Here is a 20,529-nt window from a genome sequence, read left to right on the forward strand (position 1 = left end):
AATCGGTATAATTATCATAAATGGTATTCCAATGTTTATTTAGTTTGAGTTATCGGAATTGTCCCTGTAGTTGTCAATACATTATTTCCGTTTGTATTGATATATTCGTTCGTGTTTCACGTTTGACATAAAATTTAGTGATGTAATTTCGTTTGAGTAACTTGTAAATTACTCACCCAGTCAAACTCAGAGACTAGCAACACTAAACCTACCTTTCAAATGGCTTATTTGTTGGACACATTTGTTTATAAAATGGGAAGTTTTGAAAACCTTTTGCCCGTTAGATAATAACTTAAAAGTTCATTAAGAGTTTCTGAGTTATATATGATGAAAACAAGTCGTAAAAATACAAATACAGAAAACAACCAGCATCCTAGAGAGACTATCAAAACATTCCTATTTTGCACAATGATTTAATATACAAATATAGCTTATAAATTGATTCCTCTTCGTCATTTCGTGAGCAAAATCAACGTCAGAGTTTGACAGTTACATTGGCAATTCTGAGACAGGATTAAATGGCACATCACACAATTTGTCACATGTTTATATCCTTACAAAAAGAACAAAAAGGCTATCTACAATTATTCTATCATTAAAATTTATAAATTACAATTATGTGAGCTTAAGATGCCTGGTGATCGCAAATAAGGTTTTTGTCATTTGTAGGTGTAATATGTGGGAAAGGAATATGTTAAATGTTGAATCAAATGTTTCTAGCAGACATTTTTGGCCTCAAAATATTGCAAAATTTCGTGTCTGATTTTAGTTGACATAAAATACAGAACCATGAACTGCAAATATTGTACAAATGTATGTATAATTATGTTTTGATAGTTTGTTTAACATATCATTAATCAGCAAGCAAAACTCTTTCAGATTATTACAAAATTATGCGGGAATGCAAGAATAAAAAAAATAACGACCAATAGCAGGGAAGAAACGAAAAGCTATTTTTGCATCGTGTTCCAAAAGACATGTAACTTTCGACACTTTCACAGTATTGTAAATAGCTATGTTGCACTAGGGTAGCAATGAACTTCTTCAAAAGGTATTAATTGTTAGATTCAAAGCGATGTACCATAGTATTTATATAGTGTGACTTCAGTCAGATACTCTAAGTTTTCCAGATATGGCCATAATAGAGTCCGTGATATTTCTCTTTTCTATCATTTCAAACATATTAATAAGCATTGCGACTTTATTGATTTATATACAGTCAAACCTCGTTATGTCGACTTTTTCGGGACCTAGTGAAAAAAGTCGACATAACGAAAAGTCGACTCATCCGAATTACAAAAAATATCATCAATCCCAACACGTTTGAGTTGGATTGTCCGATGTTTACATCCACAATTGATCGGTCTTGTTACATATTTTCGTCGTGAAAACAGTAAACTTATTATTGAAAATTTAAGTGAAACAAAAGAAGAATTATTTGTGTCAAATTTATTTCTTTTACGTTTATGGATCACACAAAACACATTCTTTGTCTTAATACCCTTCTCGACTTCGATGATGGCTTGGTACTTCTCGGTGTAAGATTTCGATGACAATTTTCTTTTAGAACCCTTTCTCCCTATGGCCGATCCAGATATCCCCCCGGATTTTATACCGGGTCCTTCTCTGAATTGGTCGACCAGAGCAGTGGAACTAACATTTGACATTTTGAAGTTATTCTTTCTGTTCCCATTCGGGATTGATATCTAATCAATAAAATGTTCATGTTTTATACAATACCAAAAAGAACTTGAGCAATAAATGTCTCCTTAATTAAATACACAAACAAACAACTTTAATTACTCTCACTTACTAATTACATTTTTGTATCCCCTAATTATGATGGTTTGTTATATTGACACGCACGGTATTTTGCGACATGCCGCAAACCGTCATGAATATTTTCACACCTACGTCTCGATCTACAGTTCGACATAAAGAACATAGGAAACGTGTGAAATTCGACCACTGGGACTGAAAAACGAGGTCGACATAGCGAAAAAGTCGAGATAAAAAAATCGACACAAACAGATTTATTTTTATAGAAAAAGAAGGAATAAATTCGGGACCGGAAAAAAGTCGACATAACCGAAAAGTCGTCTTATCAGATGTCGACATAGCGAGGTTCAACTGTATGTGTGTATTGTAGGGACTTTTGTTATCTGCTCCACCCACACCTCGAATATTTAAGTAAAGGTTTCTGAAAATAAGAACACATACCTCCAGTCACTGTTGGCTGTTTCAACGACGCCACAACGTCACGGACCCTTCATCAAGGTTTTGAATCAGCATTGTGACTTTATCAGAAAGACAATATTTTCAATATTATATCTAATCTAAAGTGCTCTTCTGTATACCCTCTTGCATGTTAAGGGCAAATGGGAGCACAGAATCGTGATATTTAAATTATAAGTGAGCTTTAAAAGTTCAATAGAATGTAAAATGTATGGATGTTCATTTTCACTTGCCTTTGGTTATTAGTGATTCTTTTGTATTAAAATAACGCTTTTCGCCTCCGTTGTTTCCCTTCCCGTCTCCGTTTTTACGTCCCCCTTTGTCTGCATTGTTACTTTTTTCGTTTCCGTTTTCCCCTTTCGTCTTCACATTTCTCGCTTCTCGTCTCCGTTGTTACCATTCTCGTCTCCGCTGTTACCATTCTCGTCTCCGTTGCTACCATTTTCGTCTCCGTTGTTACCATTCTCGTCTCCGTTGTTACCATTCTCGTCTCCGCTGTTACCATTCTCGTCTCCGCTGTTACCATTCTCGTCTCCGTAGTTACCAATCTCGTCTCCGTTGTTACCATTCTCGTCTCCGCTGTTACCATTCTTGTCTCCGTTGTTACCATTCTGTCTCCGCTGATACCATTCTCGTCTCCGATGTTACCATTCTCGTCTCCGTTGTTACCATTCTCGTCTCCGTTGTTACCATTCTCGTCTCCGTTGTTACCATTCTCGTTTCCGCTGTTACCATTCTCGTCTCCGTTGTAACCATTCTCGTCTCCGTTGTTACCAATCTCGTTGTTACTGTTTGCGTTTCCGTATTCGTTTTTACCTCATCCAATGGCGTTGCTACCATCTCGATTACGATGTTACCCCTCCATATGACATCGTTACTGCTCCTCTCTTCATTGTTACCCCTCCAAATGATGCTGCTACCCCCTTTGATAAGGCGCAGATCAGCCCCTGATTATATTTACACTCGTCATCTTGGATAAAATTATGGAATTAATTAATTCTTTGTCTACGACAAAACAAGGTATTCCCTCGAGTCGAGCGAACTATTCTTGAATTACCAAACAAGTCCAAGCAATTTATTATTAGAAATGGTGCAAACAATTTTAGGTCTTGGGTGTTTCGAAGAAAGAAAGTCGGGGTATTGTGACACCACAGGTTGATAATTCTAAACAGAAAGGAGTTATGTTTTGTTTGATGGTTTTGTCCATTAAATTTGTTAAAGCAAGTTTCATGAACTGTTTCATGAATCGCAACTAACTGGGATGTAAGATGGGAAGAAAGCTTTGGTTTGCATGGCAAAGAGTGTTATATTATTGTTCATTTTATGAACTACTAAACTTGTAACGAAAATAATTTAGTTTAATGTCTGCACTCTCGCAATTATTGCACGTCGTCACGTGACCTTCGTTTGTCATACTTCAAATCAGAATGCATTTGTTTTGTTAAAAAAATACAGTTATGAAGCAGTTTTAATTTGGTTACAATTTTATACGCCCGTGTTAAAAAACGGGACATAGAAATAGTTTTACCTGCGGCGTATAGCCGGGCTTACGAGTAGCGTCAAGTATGTTTTCCGCTCCAAAACTTCAAAATCGTTGTCTAATCATCACCAAATGTAGTCAGAATGTCTACTGGATTACTATCTTTCTAAGGTTCAATAATCATCGATATCGTTTCCCTCGCTCGAGAGTTATCGTCATTTAATGAATAAAATACCTAAATTTGGTATTGTCCGCTCAAGGACTTTTGAAGCCTTTGTCCAATCACCATCAAATTTGATCAGATTGTGTATTGCCTTACATATAATTGCTTTGACAAGTTTGATAAGTCTTTGTACAATCATCCCTACATTTCGGCAGAATTTGTATTGGCAATATTTCTGGAACAAGTTTGATAACCAGCCATATCACTGTAGTCCCTCGAACGTTAACGCCCTTTAATTTAAAAATTACCTCAAATTGGGCATGGCCGGTCAATAACTTTTGAAGCTTTGTCATATTATCACCACATGAAGTCAGACTGTGTAAGGAATGATATCTCGGACAAGTTCAATAACTAGCTGTATCGCTCGAGTCACTCTAGAGTTATTGCCTTTTAATTATAGAAATGACCTAAAATTGGTCTTGCCCGATCAAAGATGTTTGAAGCTTTTCCCTAATCATTTCCAAACTTGGTCAGAATGTGTATGGGCATAACATATCGGACGGGATCTAAAGGCAGTCGTATTGCTGGCAAGGAAGAGTAATTGCTATCTAATAATAAAAAAGAGGTTACCTCAACTCGGTCTTGTTCGATCAATAATTTTAGAATCCTTTGTTTAGTCTTCACCTCATTTGGTCAGAATGTGTGGTAGCAACATATGTCAAATATCGCTTGAAAACTTCGAAATATCGCTTTTTGATTCTAGAAATTAGCTAAAATCGGTCTTGTCCTATCAATTAATATAGATGTCTTATTACAAGCATCACCATATTTGGTTTGAATGTGTCTTGTTTTTTGTTTTGTTTTTAACTTAGGTTACGTTTTTGAATTACGTCTACGCCAAAATAGTAACGTTTGCTTTGGGTTACATTTGGCCCACCTTATGAGTACTCGTATCATGGATAAGACCTATTGTTGTCGGCTTCTTTTCATATTACGGGTTATTGGTACTTTATTTAGGTCTAACCCCACTAAATAAATAAATAAATATTCTATGGTCAATTGACCAATTAGCAAGCAAGATAACACTGATGTCTAGTGATCCAAACAGCATAAATGGGAAGAAAGCTACATTTGTGTACTAAACATTAAACAACGTAAGAAAAAGGTTACGTTTAACGTAACCACTGTGTAATCAGTAAAATGATCATTCTGAGGTACGAGTACAAATAATGTGGTAAAAATGTAAACAAATAAAAAGTAAATCAAGATGATCCATCATGGGCAGCATGTTTTTTGAAATTGCAAATCATTCAGTTTAAAAACCTATAAATATGGAAGCTAGGAAATGGTCCGAGATGGTATAAACATGCTTTGATTCACGGTCATGTGTTAATTAAAGAAAAAAAAATAATGTAACAATGAGTAGGCACTTCCGAATAGGTGTAATTTATTATTTTGTTATGATTTTCAAATACCAACAAATCTAGACTTGTATTAAAATGCTCTCCGTTACTGGAGGAATAAAACGTATCTATCATGTCAATTGCCATAGATATCTCCTTTTAGTCGATTGCAAAAAAATTCATTTCAATAAAGCTCGCCCCTTTTTTTTGACAGTATATTAGTTCAACAATTTATGCCCGATTTTTTTTATCAGCATGTAATGCAATATTACGATAAGATTAATGAGTTTCTCCATGATTGTCTGCATTGACAGACTAAATCAATGTTTTCTGCTTGTGATTTTCTGACTTGTTTATCTATTTTCTATTTTTCCATGCAAATGGTTGTTTATCTTTTTCCTTTTTGTCGGTGCAAATAGTTGTTTATCTATTTCCTTTTTGTCGGTGCAAATAGTTGTTTATCTATTTCCTTTTCGTCGGTGCATGATGATGATGATGATGATGATGATGATGATGATGGTGGTGATGATGATGGTGGTTGTGATGGTGGTGGTGGTGGCGGTGATGATGATGATGATGATGATGATGATGATGATGATGATGATGATGATGATGGTGTGTTATATTATTATTTATGTGAACAACTACAGAAACAAGCTCAGTAGCCATAAGTTTAAACATAAACCCCGACTAATGGCACAGGGTAAACGACAAAGACATAGAACACAAAACAAAAAAATCACGGAACAACAGCACAAAACTCTACAAACAACTCAGTACATATATGCTATATAAAAAAAACTTTATCAAGATTGTTAGGTACCGCCTTGGAACGGTCAGTAAAATGAAAATTTACTGGGGGATAAACCAGTCCACAAACCTCAATTTTAATCCAACAATCCTAAATAAAGTAAAAATGTAAAAGGTAAATCTTATCAAAGAATGCATTGACTTGAGGAAACTTAATAATATAACAAATAATAATAAACTAATAGGTTAACTCCAAGTACTTTAATGATTAGTCATCCCAACTCTATCTGCAGACGAAGGAATACAATTCAGAGTACCTAATGCAAAAACTGGTATGATGCAGTTATATTTTGAAACTATGAGCTTCACACACAGTCTGCCTAAGAAAATAAAAGGTTTAAGACTGTGTGATCAGAGAGTTTCAGAATAAAAACTTAAAGCAACATTGAACTTAAACTGGGAACAAATCAAGACAACACAATTAAAAGCATAAACGTCATGTATTAGCAAAACATTTTTCCAAATGATTAACTATGTAAAATATATGAAGAAAGAGACTTCACATGCCGGAACATTCCTAGCCAGCCAAAAGACGGTTTTAAAGATAACTTGAATATGCGAATGTTTCATAAAAATCAAAGGACTGAAAGTTTTGTTATGTAAGGTAGCTATATTCAACCTTATATTTTGTTTGAGGAATTCATCTTCAAAAAGTAGAAGGCAAGTTCTCTTTAAAGTATTGCCGTTATATCCACAGTTTACATAAAATCCAAGCATTTCATTGAGTCTATCTACCCAATTATCTGCTGGAAACATTTTGATTTTTCGAATTTTCTTTAAAACATCACCATAAGAATCGTGATGAGCAATCAGCGATTTAAGACTAATAATGTTCTTTGATATGATAGCATAATGGCCATGAGCAAATTTTAAGAAATGATTAATTATGATATCTGAAACCGCGAGATCTGAATTTTTTGGCATATGTACATATTCTAGCGAATCTTATCAACTAAGCAATAAAACATCATATGATGGTGAACTAAGAACATATCTATCTAAAGAAGGGTAATAAATTATTTTAAAATAAAAATTAAAATCATCACGTTTAAACTTCGTCAACAATATAATGCGCATTTATCTTTGCATGTTATTGCTCTTTTATAATAATATTTATCTGACTTCGATCTTCTCCGATTAATTAGTTTAGCAGCCTTAGTTCAATTATCACCTTATTTGGCCAGAAAGTGTTTATGCATACTATCTTGGACAAGTTCGATAACCTGTCATATCGCTTTAGCAACTTGAGGGCTATCACACTTATAATTATATCAGTTCTTGTCCGATCAATAATTTAAGAAGCCTTTATCCTATTATCATTCAAGTTGGTTAGAATGTGTATGGGCATACTATTCAAATTAAAAGTTTGATGACATCGCTGAAGTTACTCGAGAGTTACTGCACTTTTATTATAGAAATAACCTTTCGGTCTTGTCCGATCAATAACTTAAGAAGTTTTTCTCCGATCATCCCCAAATACAAACAGGATATTTTTGTCAAAATATCTCTGTCAGGTTCGATAACCAGTCATGTCGTCTTAGCCATCGAGTTGGCAAAATATCTACGTACTATAAAATAGGAGGGGTGTATTTTGCGACAATTCGACCTCTTGTACCTTTGTTCTTTTCCAGTTCGACAAATGCGGCAGTTTGTACTTTGCGGTGGTTGTAAAGTGCTGTCCACAGTAATGATATTTGTTTAATGGCTTTTCGCTTACGCCAGTGCTGTGCGACAGTGTTGCATCTACCGAAAGGTCGCAATCATACCGGGACTGCTGTATTTATATTATAAATTACGGCATTAAATAAATGCCCATATACAAACTTATCCTGGTCGTTTGTTGATTACTTACTATCTCGGGATATGAGAGTCATAGTCAAGCCTAGTATAATACATAAATGTAAAAGGGTCTCTTTTCCAGAATGGTGTATTTTCCAGATTACACGTAGCTGATGTTAAGTGTTGCGTGGCGTCTGTATAACTGATATTTTTTTAATGATTTTTTGCTTACACCAGACATAAAAATACGACGAATTCCTGAGATTCAGTTCGACATATACATATATAGACGACGATTAATGATTTATGTCTTTACCTAAACGTGTACTTTGCCATAGTTTATCGTGAGCCGTAATTGATTTTTAAAGTGAAACAAGCCGATTGCTGGAGGTATTCAGAAGTAAACTATTATAATTGTTTTAGTATGTTCTGGGATTCATTCTTGTTCATAGCCTTATATGTCAGTTTTGTGTAATTATCTTTAAGATAGAAAACCTGCTGTGTCAGAAAGTGATTGTTATGTTGTATATGTTCTGGCCGTATATATTTTTATTCTGTAATGTCTGACCAGCGTAGGTATTTCCTTTTTGACGTTCGTATATACTCGCGATGGCTTTATTCGAGTTCGATATTATTGCAGATTTCTGTTACACTTAATCATGATGCACGTTTGGTGGTCAGCACTGTTGTGCGATATTGCCTGTATTGACTTCGTCATCAGAATCTGTTGTCAGGCCTGCTCCGAGCGGTGTGTGACACTAAATGCTCAGAGACGCCGATTAATGACTTATCATTTCATTTCGCGAAGCTGGGAAATTGAGCTTCTTGTAAATGCGGCATTCTTTTGGTGCCTGTAAACAATGTAAATTTTGTTCTTATGGTAAAATGGATTTAAACCGTCATTTACGATTTTTGCTAATTTTGTTTGAATGTTCAGGATATATGAAGTCGTTTCAAAATGTGTGAACGTTAATTTGTTTGAAGAAAATAAATCAGATCTAGTTGTATAAACACCGCCGGGATAAATGTGAATACACATGAACAATGGATAGAAAGGTAAACTGTGTTTTTATTTTGGCTTTAACGCACATTTAAATGGATATAAGAAAATGGAATATTTCATTGGAGAGGATTTTTACATGTTTTGATGGCATGCAAACAAACGAAATAAACGTTTGTATTTTATTTTTAGTCCTAATGGTTTATCTATAAGAACATCTATTTGAAGGATATCGCTAGGAATATAAACCCAAATAAGTTACAGTTAAGGATATATTTACACGTATTAAGGAACATTACCATTCAACGTTACCTAAGACTAGCATTGATAATCATCAACGATAAGCATTCGGAACACCTCTGCCATTTTCCTTCAAAAACAACCCCGGATGTACATGGACGGATTACAACAATTGAACTACGCTAAGTAGATCGCGTAGTCATTTCAATTTTGCAGTTTAACTAAATGACTTTTCTCTTGGGAATCTCAATTCTTTATGCAATAATACACCTCACTGGCAATTAATTTAAACTTAGTAATACAAAATACACTTTTAATCGCTACAATTAATTAAAACTTTTATTTAACATTTTACGAACTACTTCTACCTATGTACCGGCGTATATCCGAGGTTGTTTTCGATCGAAAATGGCCGAGGTGTCCCGAATGTGACGATTAGATGACATGGCTGTTCCCACGTGTCAGAAAATATATATGTGAATGCATAATAGTTGATGAATTACGGAGTATTATTGTATTTCCAACTACTAGCACTAGGGTGAAAATGGAAATATTAAGAATATAGGGTTATATCTGACTTGACATTTTTGACATTTAATAAGATATTGATATTTGTAGATTGTTCAATTTAATGCCTTTTAGAAGAGCAGTATTATGTATGGCCTTGAGTTGTAGTGTTGCATTTACACAATGTTTCTTCCCATATCTAATTCACTTAATTTAACGGTTAGCTAACAATGTTGTTCTACCTAACTCTCCATATAAATTATGAATACACAATACTCGATTTGTTGTATTATACTGGACCAAATATACCTATGTGTGTTGCATTTTTACTTCGTAGAATGTCAATGTCATCAGAAATCTTGCTATATATTTCCATAAAACTAGGACATTAAGAGAGATATATGTATTTATTACGGGTATTATTGACACCATTACATCATGCTTTATTTCCAACACATGTATCTGTTGGTCGAATTATATCGGTTTCTATGATATCGATAGTTTGTTCATTTGCTTCCAGTACTTAATTGAACCTTTACTTTGATAATTAATATGTTTGCAATTACTATTATGTATACTGACGGACTTTTTGCCTTGAGGTATTTAAAAAAAATAATTCTAAAGTATATTGTATTACGTGTAACTGTCATTTACTAAGTTTAATCGATGCATCATCATGTCAAATACTTGTCGATTTCATATATGAAGTCGTCTAATTGACATATTATAATGTCTTTTAACTTACTATTAAGTCCATTTGGCTTCATGTCCAATTGACTTGAAATTATCTCTTTTAGACGTCTTGTCCACAGCGTGGGTTATGCGGTTGTGTTTTTTTTCATTGTTTTATGCCAACATCCCGTTACGTTGTTTATTTAAAAATAAACGAATGTATGAACTGATCTAATCCATATGTGGACATATCAGTCAGAGGTGGTGAAAAAATGTTAGTTTTGTATTATTATATTCACAATCAGCATACCAATTTCAGAACCGAGAACATCTGTAATGATGCCATGTGCTGGACATAATACTGACTATTTTAAAATTCGCAATGCATGGTCTTGCTTGTATGTACGTATCTTTTGCTAATTTGATACATATCGCCATAACGTTTTCAGTATTTCTTTTAAAAATGTCATTTAAATGAAATATCCAATAACGCAATATTAACAAAGGTATATCCGGTTTGATTAAACAACGACACCGAGCAAACCCTTCAATTCCTCGCCAAATCCTACTTCATTTCCACTGCCATATTTGTGTCTGGCTATTTTATATGTAAATTTAGAATACATATTATGCTTATAAGTTAAGTCTAGCTAGTGCTAATGGCACCGTTGTTACCCTTTCAATGCGATATACTTTATGATGCACACATTTATTTAGACAAAATGTAAGATGTACTGCAGATTACAAAATCCATTAACTTTCCAAAGAGTATTTAAGCTATGAAAATAAATCAATGACGTTGATTATAAGATGAACTACATATTAAAAGTATGTCGATGATCTAAAAGAATTACAGTATTAAAATATACAAAATAAAACAATTACGTTAACCACGTTGTTAACCTTAAGAAAGTTATGAGCAATCGGCCCAAACTAGTATGCACCACAGTAAACTTATTTCATCGTTAAAATATTTTATAAGTTTAAGTAATTAAACTCGTTGATGCAATGTTCATTTGTCGTTGCTCCCTTTGGAGCCGCCAAATTGCACTTAAATCATTCTGATGGTTCTGTTAATGGCAATTTATTTCCTGATCACGTGAATATCATTGGATTTATTGCCTATTGCATATTTGAATGTTTGGACTCAGAGATGATTATGTAACGACCGCACAGGGAGATTGTATTGTGGTGTACATGACGCTGATTTTATTTTATCGGAAACAATGAAACCAAAAAAGAAGTAATTGTTGACTGGCAATGTGTACATACACTCAGTGATATCGCACAAGAAATTGGAAGGACTTTATATCGTTCACATTCCAGTATTGCTCGTTTAAGATGTAAATTATGGATACAAAAACTTAACAATTGATGGCTGCTAGCACATATTAGATCGCAACGGATCACGGCAGGAAATAACAGAGTAGCTGTGAAATGCTAATGAGGTTGATAAAGCGAATATTTAGACTTAAACCTTTTTTCGTATTTTGTGTGGTTGTCAACACTTGATCAGGTTATATAACAAAATTACTAAGATAAACATAATGTTATTTCGGGTCTGTACTTTGGATCGCACGAAATCAAGGGTCTCACTGCCTTTGTTCTACATCAGTATTTATTGACACATGGCATCGTGATTAATTGCAAGTGAACCATCTTGTGTATTGCTTGCTCGCTAGGCATTTTACTTCATTTGAGTGCTTGACTTACTTAACTCCTTGCAAAGTTGTACTTACCATTGTTGTCAATGGATAGACCAATCCAACCAAGGCTGCTCATATGCTCCAGATTTAATGGTTTTCCATTTACGCGTGTACTGTGCAATGAGCGTTGTGCTAGAGGCATTGACATTTGTGCACCATACTTGTTTTTGAAAAGTCTCAATTGAACCTATATATCAGGATTTGGATATGGTTGGTGTATAAGAAGGACCTCGGATCATGATGTATGTCTCCATATGCCTCTTTTTAACTCAACACAATGATCGAGGAAGAGGGGTCGTTTGAGAGCACACACTATATCGAAATAAAGAATATCCTTTCTTAGTGTTAACACGTATGCATTTTCCCCCAAATAAATATATTGTAAAAATGATTAAATGAAATAAATGAGTTTAAGCTGTATTTACTTTACTCCTAGAAAAGATAAATTTAGGTGTGTTTTACATGCTCTGCTCACGAACAATGTGTACAAAAACGGAACAATCAAGTGTCTTCTGATGTTGATTATGCCGGAAAACTTGCCCGGGTCGTAAATCACGGGAAGCTGTTTGGTTAATTTCGAAGTCAATCACTGCAGGAGTCTAGTTTTCCAGAGTCTCAGTGTGACATTTAGAGACGACGATTAATGAAGTCTTAGTTTAAACAATTCTGTCTTTACTAGAACGTGTACTGGTGAAGTATTTTTTGTCCAAGTAAAGCATAATAGCCATGTTCCTAGTAATGTAATAAGAGCCTGATTGTTTTTCGATTTGCTTATTTAAAGCCTTATATTTGTTTGTTTGCTCATTCCAGCAAATTTCTTACCCGTCACAGATTCAAACATTGTACATGATAACCGTACATGGTTGCAATGACATCGAATAGTGTTACATGGACTCTGTGACACACAGGAACACTTGATCATTTAAAGAACATTACCACGCGCTACTTTTCCCTACATGAATCGAGCATCGACTCCATAGATCGTAAATAGACGAGCCAATATCTAGCATAATGCACGTGTCCTGCTGCAAAGGAGTAGGGAATCATGCCAAATGCAGATTCCAGTCATTTGCTCTTTCAGCTCTTATGTAAAGTATCATGATTAACACCTTTTTAATAACACATTTTTATAAAAAATGGCATGTTCTACTTTCAAAAAACAAGTCTGCAAGAGTCTTATTTAGGTCTCTCATGTTGCTTATATTTCTACTTGAAATGTTTCTCTCTGTAGTGCTTCTGAATGCATACGTAGGGCCCGAATATTTTATAAAAGGTTTTTCCCGATAACATATTCAGAACGACATCGAATGTAGAATCAAACAATTTTACAAGTCCGCTCCATTTAATTAGAGATCCCACGCTTCCTACAAAACTCATAAGCGTATGCATTCTCCCCAAACATAAAACAACACCGCTGTACTGATCTGGATTTGTACCTGTGTTATTGAGAGCTACCCTGTACAGTTGTAAATCTCCGATAAATAGTGTGTACTCTTGACCGGACCTGGTGGCAATAAGCATGGCTTGTTTCAAAGCTTTTGCTTTTACTGTGTCTGGATCAGATGGAGTTTTGTCAATAAGAGGTAAGTATACTACTTTGTTTTTTTTGTCTTCTTGTGTGATATTGTTCCCGACAATAGTTGCGTTTTATACCCATATAATTCTGAACATGACTCTGATGCAATTACATAATTAAAAAATCATAATCAATGTTATTTCCTCGTCTTGTTGATATTGCTATTTCTGCTAATACTTTCAAGGGCATTACTTTCTTTAACGATGCTTTAATTGGAATGTCAGCCTTCTTTGGTCAATTATAATGTTCGACTTTGATTTCGAAATCAATTCGGTTTGCCATTTCACTCTTGTCGACACTTCCTATCACGTTGTCATTGTCTCCATTATTTTCTTCGGAAGTAGGCTGTGTCACAAGCATTGCAAGAGAATACGTTGATAATGTCCGCATCAAAATTTTCCATCTGAACTAATCCATCTGAGCAGTCTGCTATTCCTTGAAGAGATTTAGATAAAGTAGCTGCTACTGCTGCTGATTGTTTTAAATTGCAATACATCGTCATAGGTACAGATTACTTCAAATTTGTTCTTTGGTTTACTAGTGCCTTTGAATATCGCATTTTAACACAAAGTGCTATTGACAGTGGAGTTGGAAAATTGGTCAATATACTGGTCACGATGCTTCCATTTAGATATGCTGCTGGAGTGTCATAGAGTTTCGTAGACGCTTGAGATAAAAATGTCATTACAGTTGGACTCAGCTGACTTTTAATTGTTTGTTTCCGCAAACGTATGTTATACAATTTTCTTTCGCGAACGATATGTTTTGCTCCTTTTTTATCGCTATATCTATATCTTATTCATCATTGTTTGCTTTGTTAAAACTAGCAGATCGTCACCAAATCGTTCAGTCAACGAGGCGATAATATGTCTTGAGTATCTCAATTTCCCAAAGGATGGCGCGAAGCCATCAAACGGACTCCTTAACTAGAGTGTATAAACTTCTTAAAAAGCTTAACACATTTTCTATATACTCCGATGAAAAGTTCACCAATTTGGCTGCTGGACTATGGCTACGCAAATAACGCTACCAGTATCAGATACACATGTTTACTGCATAATTATTAAATCAATCAATGATCCTTTAGTGCATGAGACGATGAGCAATGACTTCCAGCATGGTCAATATACATTTATTGAGCCAGTGTTTATACCGGAAGCCGCCATTTTGATTGGGATTTACTGGTACTGATGTTGTTGCTACTGATAATACTGCTGCTGCTGCTACTAATGCTTCTACTTCTGTTGCGACGACAAAACAAACGATGACATGCTTCTGCTGGTGGTTGTGGTTGCGGCGGCAGCGTTGTTGTTGTTGTTGTTGTTGTTGATGATGATGATGATGATGATGATGATGATGATGATGATGATGATGATGATGATGATGATGATGATGATGACGGGTCACAACACTGCGATCAATACAATAAAATCGTTCTAAGAGTTCGATTCATGGCAATTCAATTTCTGAACGCGTGAATATTCTTTAATTTATAGTTTTTTGCAAATATGGAATTCTGAGAAAACTTGTTAGGGACTCAGAGATGTTAACTGAACGCTAGCACAGGGAAGTGTCTTGTTGCTTACCCTTTAGCAAATAATTCAACAAAAACAGTCGAGTTTTAACACAACTTTTACGATTTCCAATCGTTGAGTATTAATATACATACAACCAATGTAAACGCATAACAAGTTGACACGATTTTGTTAAAATATCTGAATTTGTAAGAAGTCAATATCTCTGATATTGAATACATTAGCCAATTGATGGCTGCTTCTATAAATTATAACAGGCAAGGAGATAATACACGAAGATGGAAAGTTCACAAAACATCGAGAAAATGGTATACAGAGTATTACTAAGTAAACATTTTTAGAATGTCGAAGCCTGTTTTGTCTGCCAACGTAAATATCGTGTATGAATAAGTCTCATATTATTTATTATTTATAAGTCTAAATTCACTTGCCTTGTTCTCTAATGTACTCCAAAAACGAAACAATCAGTCCTCTTATGTTGTTGTCGCCCAAAGCATTGCGCGGGTTGTAAATCATGTGGAGATGTTTGGTAAACTTCGAAGGCAATCACCCAAGGAATCAAAGTTTTTCTACGAGTCTGTGTCAAAGTTTGTCACATATATACTGAGTCTCAGTGTGACATATATAAACTTAGTCTCAGTGTAACATATGTAGACTAAATCTCAGTGTGACATATGTAGACTAAATCTCAGTGTGACATATGGGGACTGAATCTCAGTGTAACATATGGAGACTAAATCTCAGTGTGACATATGGAGACTGAATCTCAGTGTGACATATGGAGACTAAATCTCAGTGTGACATATGTAGACTAAATCTCAGTGTGACATATGGGGACTGAATCTCAGTGTGACATATGGAGACTGAATCTCAGTGTGACATATGGAGACTAAATCTCAGTGTGACATATGTAGACTGAATCTCAGTGTAACATATGGAGACTGAATCTCAGTGTGACATATGGGGACTGAATCTCAGTGTGACATATGGAGACTGAATCTCAGTGTGACATATGGAGACTGAATCTCAGTGTAACATATGGAGACTAAATCTCAGTGTGACATATGGGGACTGAATCTCAGTGTGACATATGGAGACTGAATCTCAGTGTGACATATGGAGACTAAATCTCAGTGTGACATATGTAGACTGAATCTCAGTGTGACATATGGAGACTGAATCTCAGTGTGACATATGGGGACTAAATCTCAGTGTAACATATTGAGACTGAATCACAGTGTAACATATTGAGACTAAATCTCAGTGTGACATATGGAGACCAAATCTCAGTGTAACATATGGAGACTGAATCTCAGTGTGACATATGGAGACTAAATCTCAGTGTGACATATGGGGACTGAATCTCAGTGTGACATATGGAGACTGAATCTCAGTGTGACATATGGAGACTGAATCTCAGTGTGACATATGGAGACTGAATCTCAGTGTGACATATGGAGACTAAATCTCAGTGTGAGATATGGAGACTAAATCTCAGTGTGACATATGGGGACTGATACTCAGTGTGACATATGGAGACTGAATCTCAGTGTAACATATGGAGACTGAAACTCAGTGTGACATATGTAGACTGAATCTCAGTGTAACATATGGAGACGAAATCTCAGTGTAACATATGGAGACTGAATCTCAGTGTGACATATGTAGACTGAATCTCAGTGTGACATATGGAGACTAAATCTCAGTGTGACATATGGGGACTAAATCTCAGTGTGACATATGGAGACGAAATCTCAGTGTAACATATGGAGACTGAATCTCAGTGTAACATATGGAGACTGAATCTCAGTGTGACATATGTAGACTGATCTCAGTGTGACATATGGAGACTAAATCTCAGTGTGACATATGGGGACTGAATCTCAGTGTGACATATGGAGACGAAATCTCAGTGTAACATATGGAGACTGAATCTCAGTGTGACATATGTAAACTGAATCTCAGTGTAACATATGGGGACTGAATCTCAGTGTGACATATGTAGACTGAATCTCAGTGTAACATATGAAGACTAAATCTCAGTGTGACATATGGAGACTAAATCTCAGTGTGACATATGGAGACTGAATCTCAGTGTGACATATGGAGACTAAATCTCAGTGTGACATATGGAGACGAAATCTCAGTGTGACATATGGAGACTGAATCTCAGTGTGACATATGGAGACTGAATCTCAGTGTGACATATGGAGACTGAATCTCAGTGTGACATATGGAGACTGAATCTCAGTGTGACATATGGAGACCAAATCTTAGTGTGACATATGGAGACTAAATCTCAGTGTGACATATTGAGACTGAATCTCAGTGTAACATATGGAGACTGAATCCCAGTGTAACATATGGAGACTAAATCTCAGTGTGACATATGGGGACTAAATCTCAGTGTAACATATTGAGACTGAATCACAGTGTAACATATTGAGACTAAATCTCAGTGTGACATATGGAGACCAAATCTCAGTGTAACATATGGAGACTGAATCTCAGTGTGACATATGGAGACTAAATCTCAGTGTGACATATGGGGACTGAATCTCAGTGTGACATATGGAGACTGAATCTCAGTGTGACATATGGAGACTGAATCTCAGTGTGACATATGGAGACTGAATCTCAGTGTGACATATGGAGACTAAATCTCAGTGTGAGATATGGAGACTAAATCTCAGTGTGACATATGGGGACTGATACTCAGTGTGACATATGGAGACTGAATCTCAGTGTAACATATGGAGACTGAAACTCAGTGTGACATATGTAGACTGAATCTCAGTGTAACATATGGAGACGAAATCTCAGTGTAACATATGGAGACTGAATCTCAGTGTGACATATGTAGACTGAATCTCAGTGTGACATATGGAGACTAAATCTCAGTGTGACATATGGGGACTAAATCTCAGTGTGACATATGGAGACGAAATCTCAGTGTAACATATGGAGACTGAATCTCAGTGTAACATATGGAGACTGAATCTCAGTGTGACATATGTAGACTGATCTCAGTGTGACATATGGAGACTAAATCTCAGTGTGACATATGGGGACTGAATCTCAGTGTGACATATGGAGACGAAATCTCAGTGTAACATATGGAGACTGAATCTCAGTGTGACATATGTAAACTGAATCTCAGTGTAACATATGGGGACTGAATCTCAGTGTGACATATGTAGACTGAATCTCAGTGTAACATATGAAGACTAAATCTCAGTGTGACATATGGAGACTAAATCTCAGTGTGACATATGGAGACTGAATCTCAGTGTGACATATGGAGACTAAATCTCAGTGTGACATATGGAGACGAAATCTCAGTGTGACATATGGAGACTGAATCTCAGTGTGACATATGGAGACTGAATCTCAGTGTGACATATGGAGACTGAATCTCAGTGTGACATATGGAGACTGAATCTCAGTGTGACATATGGAGACCAAATCTTAGTGTGACATATGGAGACTAAATCTCAGTGTGACATATTGAGACTGAATCTCAGTGTAACATATGGAGACTGAATCCCAGTGTAACATATGGAGACTAAATCTTAGTTTGACATATAGAGACTACGACTCAGTGCGACATACCTAGACGATGATTTATGAATTCTGTCTTTACCAAGACGTGTACTGGGGATGTACATTTTCCCATATTTAATCGTAAGCCGTAATTGAACGTGATGCCGATTGCTGCAGGTATTCAGAAGTTTAAATGTAAATTATGATACCTGCTTTAGTATGTTCTTGGATTCATTAAACTACATAGGCTTATATGTCAGTCTTGTGTAATTATCTTTAAGATAAAAAAAAAAACAACTTTTGTGTCAGGAAGTGATTGTTATGCTGTATATACTCGGGCCGTATATACTTTCGGTAACGTCCGGTAACGTTTGACCAGCGTAGGTATTAACTTTTGGACGTTCGTATATACCCGCGTTGGCTTTATTCGACTTTGATACTATTGCAGATTCCTGTTACACTTAATGATAATGCACTTTTGGTGGTTAGCAATGTTGTGAGATATTGCCTGTATTGACGTCGTCATCAGAACCTGTTGTCAGGCTCAGCTCCGAGCGATGTGTGACACTAAATGCTCAGAGACGCCGATTTATGACTTCTCATTTCATTTCGCGAAGCTTGGGAAATTGAGCTTCTTGTAAATGCGGAATTCCTTTGGAGCCTGTAAACAATGAAACCTTTGTTCTCATGGTAAAATGGATTTAAACCGTCATTTACGTTTTTTGCCAATTTTGTTTGAATGTTCAGGATATATGGAGTCGTTTCAAAATGTGTGAGCGTTAATTTGTATGAAGAAAATAAATCAGATCTAGTTGTATAAACACTGCTGGGATAAATGTGAATACACATGAACAATGGATAGAAAGGTAAACTGTGTTTTTATTTTTGTTTTTACGCACATTTAAAGGGATATAAGAAAATGGAATATTTTATTGAAGAGGATATTTACATGTTTTGATGGCCCCCTGGTATGAGTGTGCAAACAAAAACAATAAACGTTGATATTTTATTTTCAGTCCTAATGGTTTTCTATAAGAACCTCTATCCAAAGGATATCGCTAGGAATATATACCCAAATAAGTTACAATTAAGGATATATTTACACGTATTAAGGAACAATACCATTCAACGTTACCTATGGCTAGCATTGATAATCATCAACGATAAGCATTTGGAACTCCGCGGACATATTCCTTCAAAAACAACCTCGGGTGAACATGAACGGTTTACAATTTTTACAATTGCAACAATTTAACTACGCTGCAAGTAGATCGCGTAGTCATTTCAATTTTGCAGTTTAACTAAATGACTTTTCTCTTGGGAATCTCAATTGTTTATGCAATAATACACTTCACTGGCAATTAATTTAAACTTAGTAATACGAAATACACGGTTAATTGCTACAATTAATTAAAACTATTATTTAACATTTTACGAACTACTTCTACTTATGTACCGGCGTATATCCGAGGTTGTTTTCGATCGATAAAGGCGTTCCGAATGTAACGATTAGATGACATGGCTTTTCATACGTAGAAGAGAATATATATGTGAATGATCAACGGTTGATGCATTACGGAGTTTTATTGTATTTCCAACTACTAGCACTAGGGTGAAAATGGAAATATTAAGAATATAGGGTTATATCTGACTTGACATTTTTGACATTTAATAAGATATTGATATTTGTAGATTGTTCAATTTAATGCCTTTTAGAAGAGCAGTATTATGTATGGCCTTGAGTTGTAGTGTTGCATTTACACAATGTTTATTCCCATATCTAATTCACTTAATTTAACGGTTAGCTAACAATGTTGTTCTACCTTACTCTCCATATAAATTATGAATACACAATACTCGATTTGTTGTATTATACTGGA

The 20,529-nt window shown here is 35.4% G+C and overlaps 1 protein-coding gene across 1 annotated transcript in view; it reads right to left on the reverse strand.

The window, feature by feature from the left end:
* Positions 1 to 2,566: 2,566 nt before the first annotated feature.
* The window catches only part of LOC128213753 (uncharacterized), a 37,333-nt gene continuing 19,370 nt past the window's right edge, over positions 2,567 to 20,529 (reverse strand). Inside the window, exon 5 of the mRNA XM_052919794.1 lies at positions 2,567 to 3,023. Within this exon, the coding sequence (XP_052775754.1) occupies positions 2,567 to 3,023 (457 nt within the window). The remainder of the gene's footprint in view (positions 3,024 to 20,529) is intronic.

The sequence above is a fragment of the Mya arenaria genome, chromosome 13 (genome assembly GCF_026914265.1).
Source record: "Mya arenaria isolate MELC-2E11 chromosome 13, ASM2691426v1".
Classification (NCBI taxonomy): domain Eukaryota; kingdom Metazoa; phylum Mollusca; class Bivalvia; order Myida; family Myidae; genus Mya; species Mya arenaria.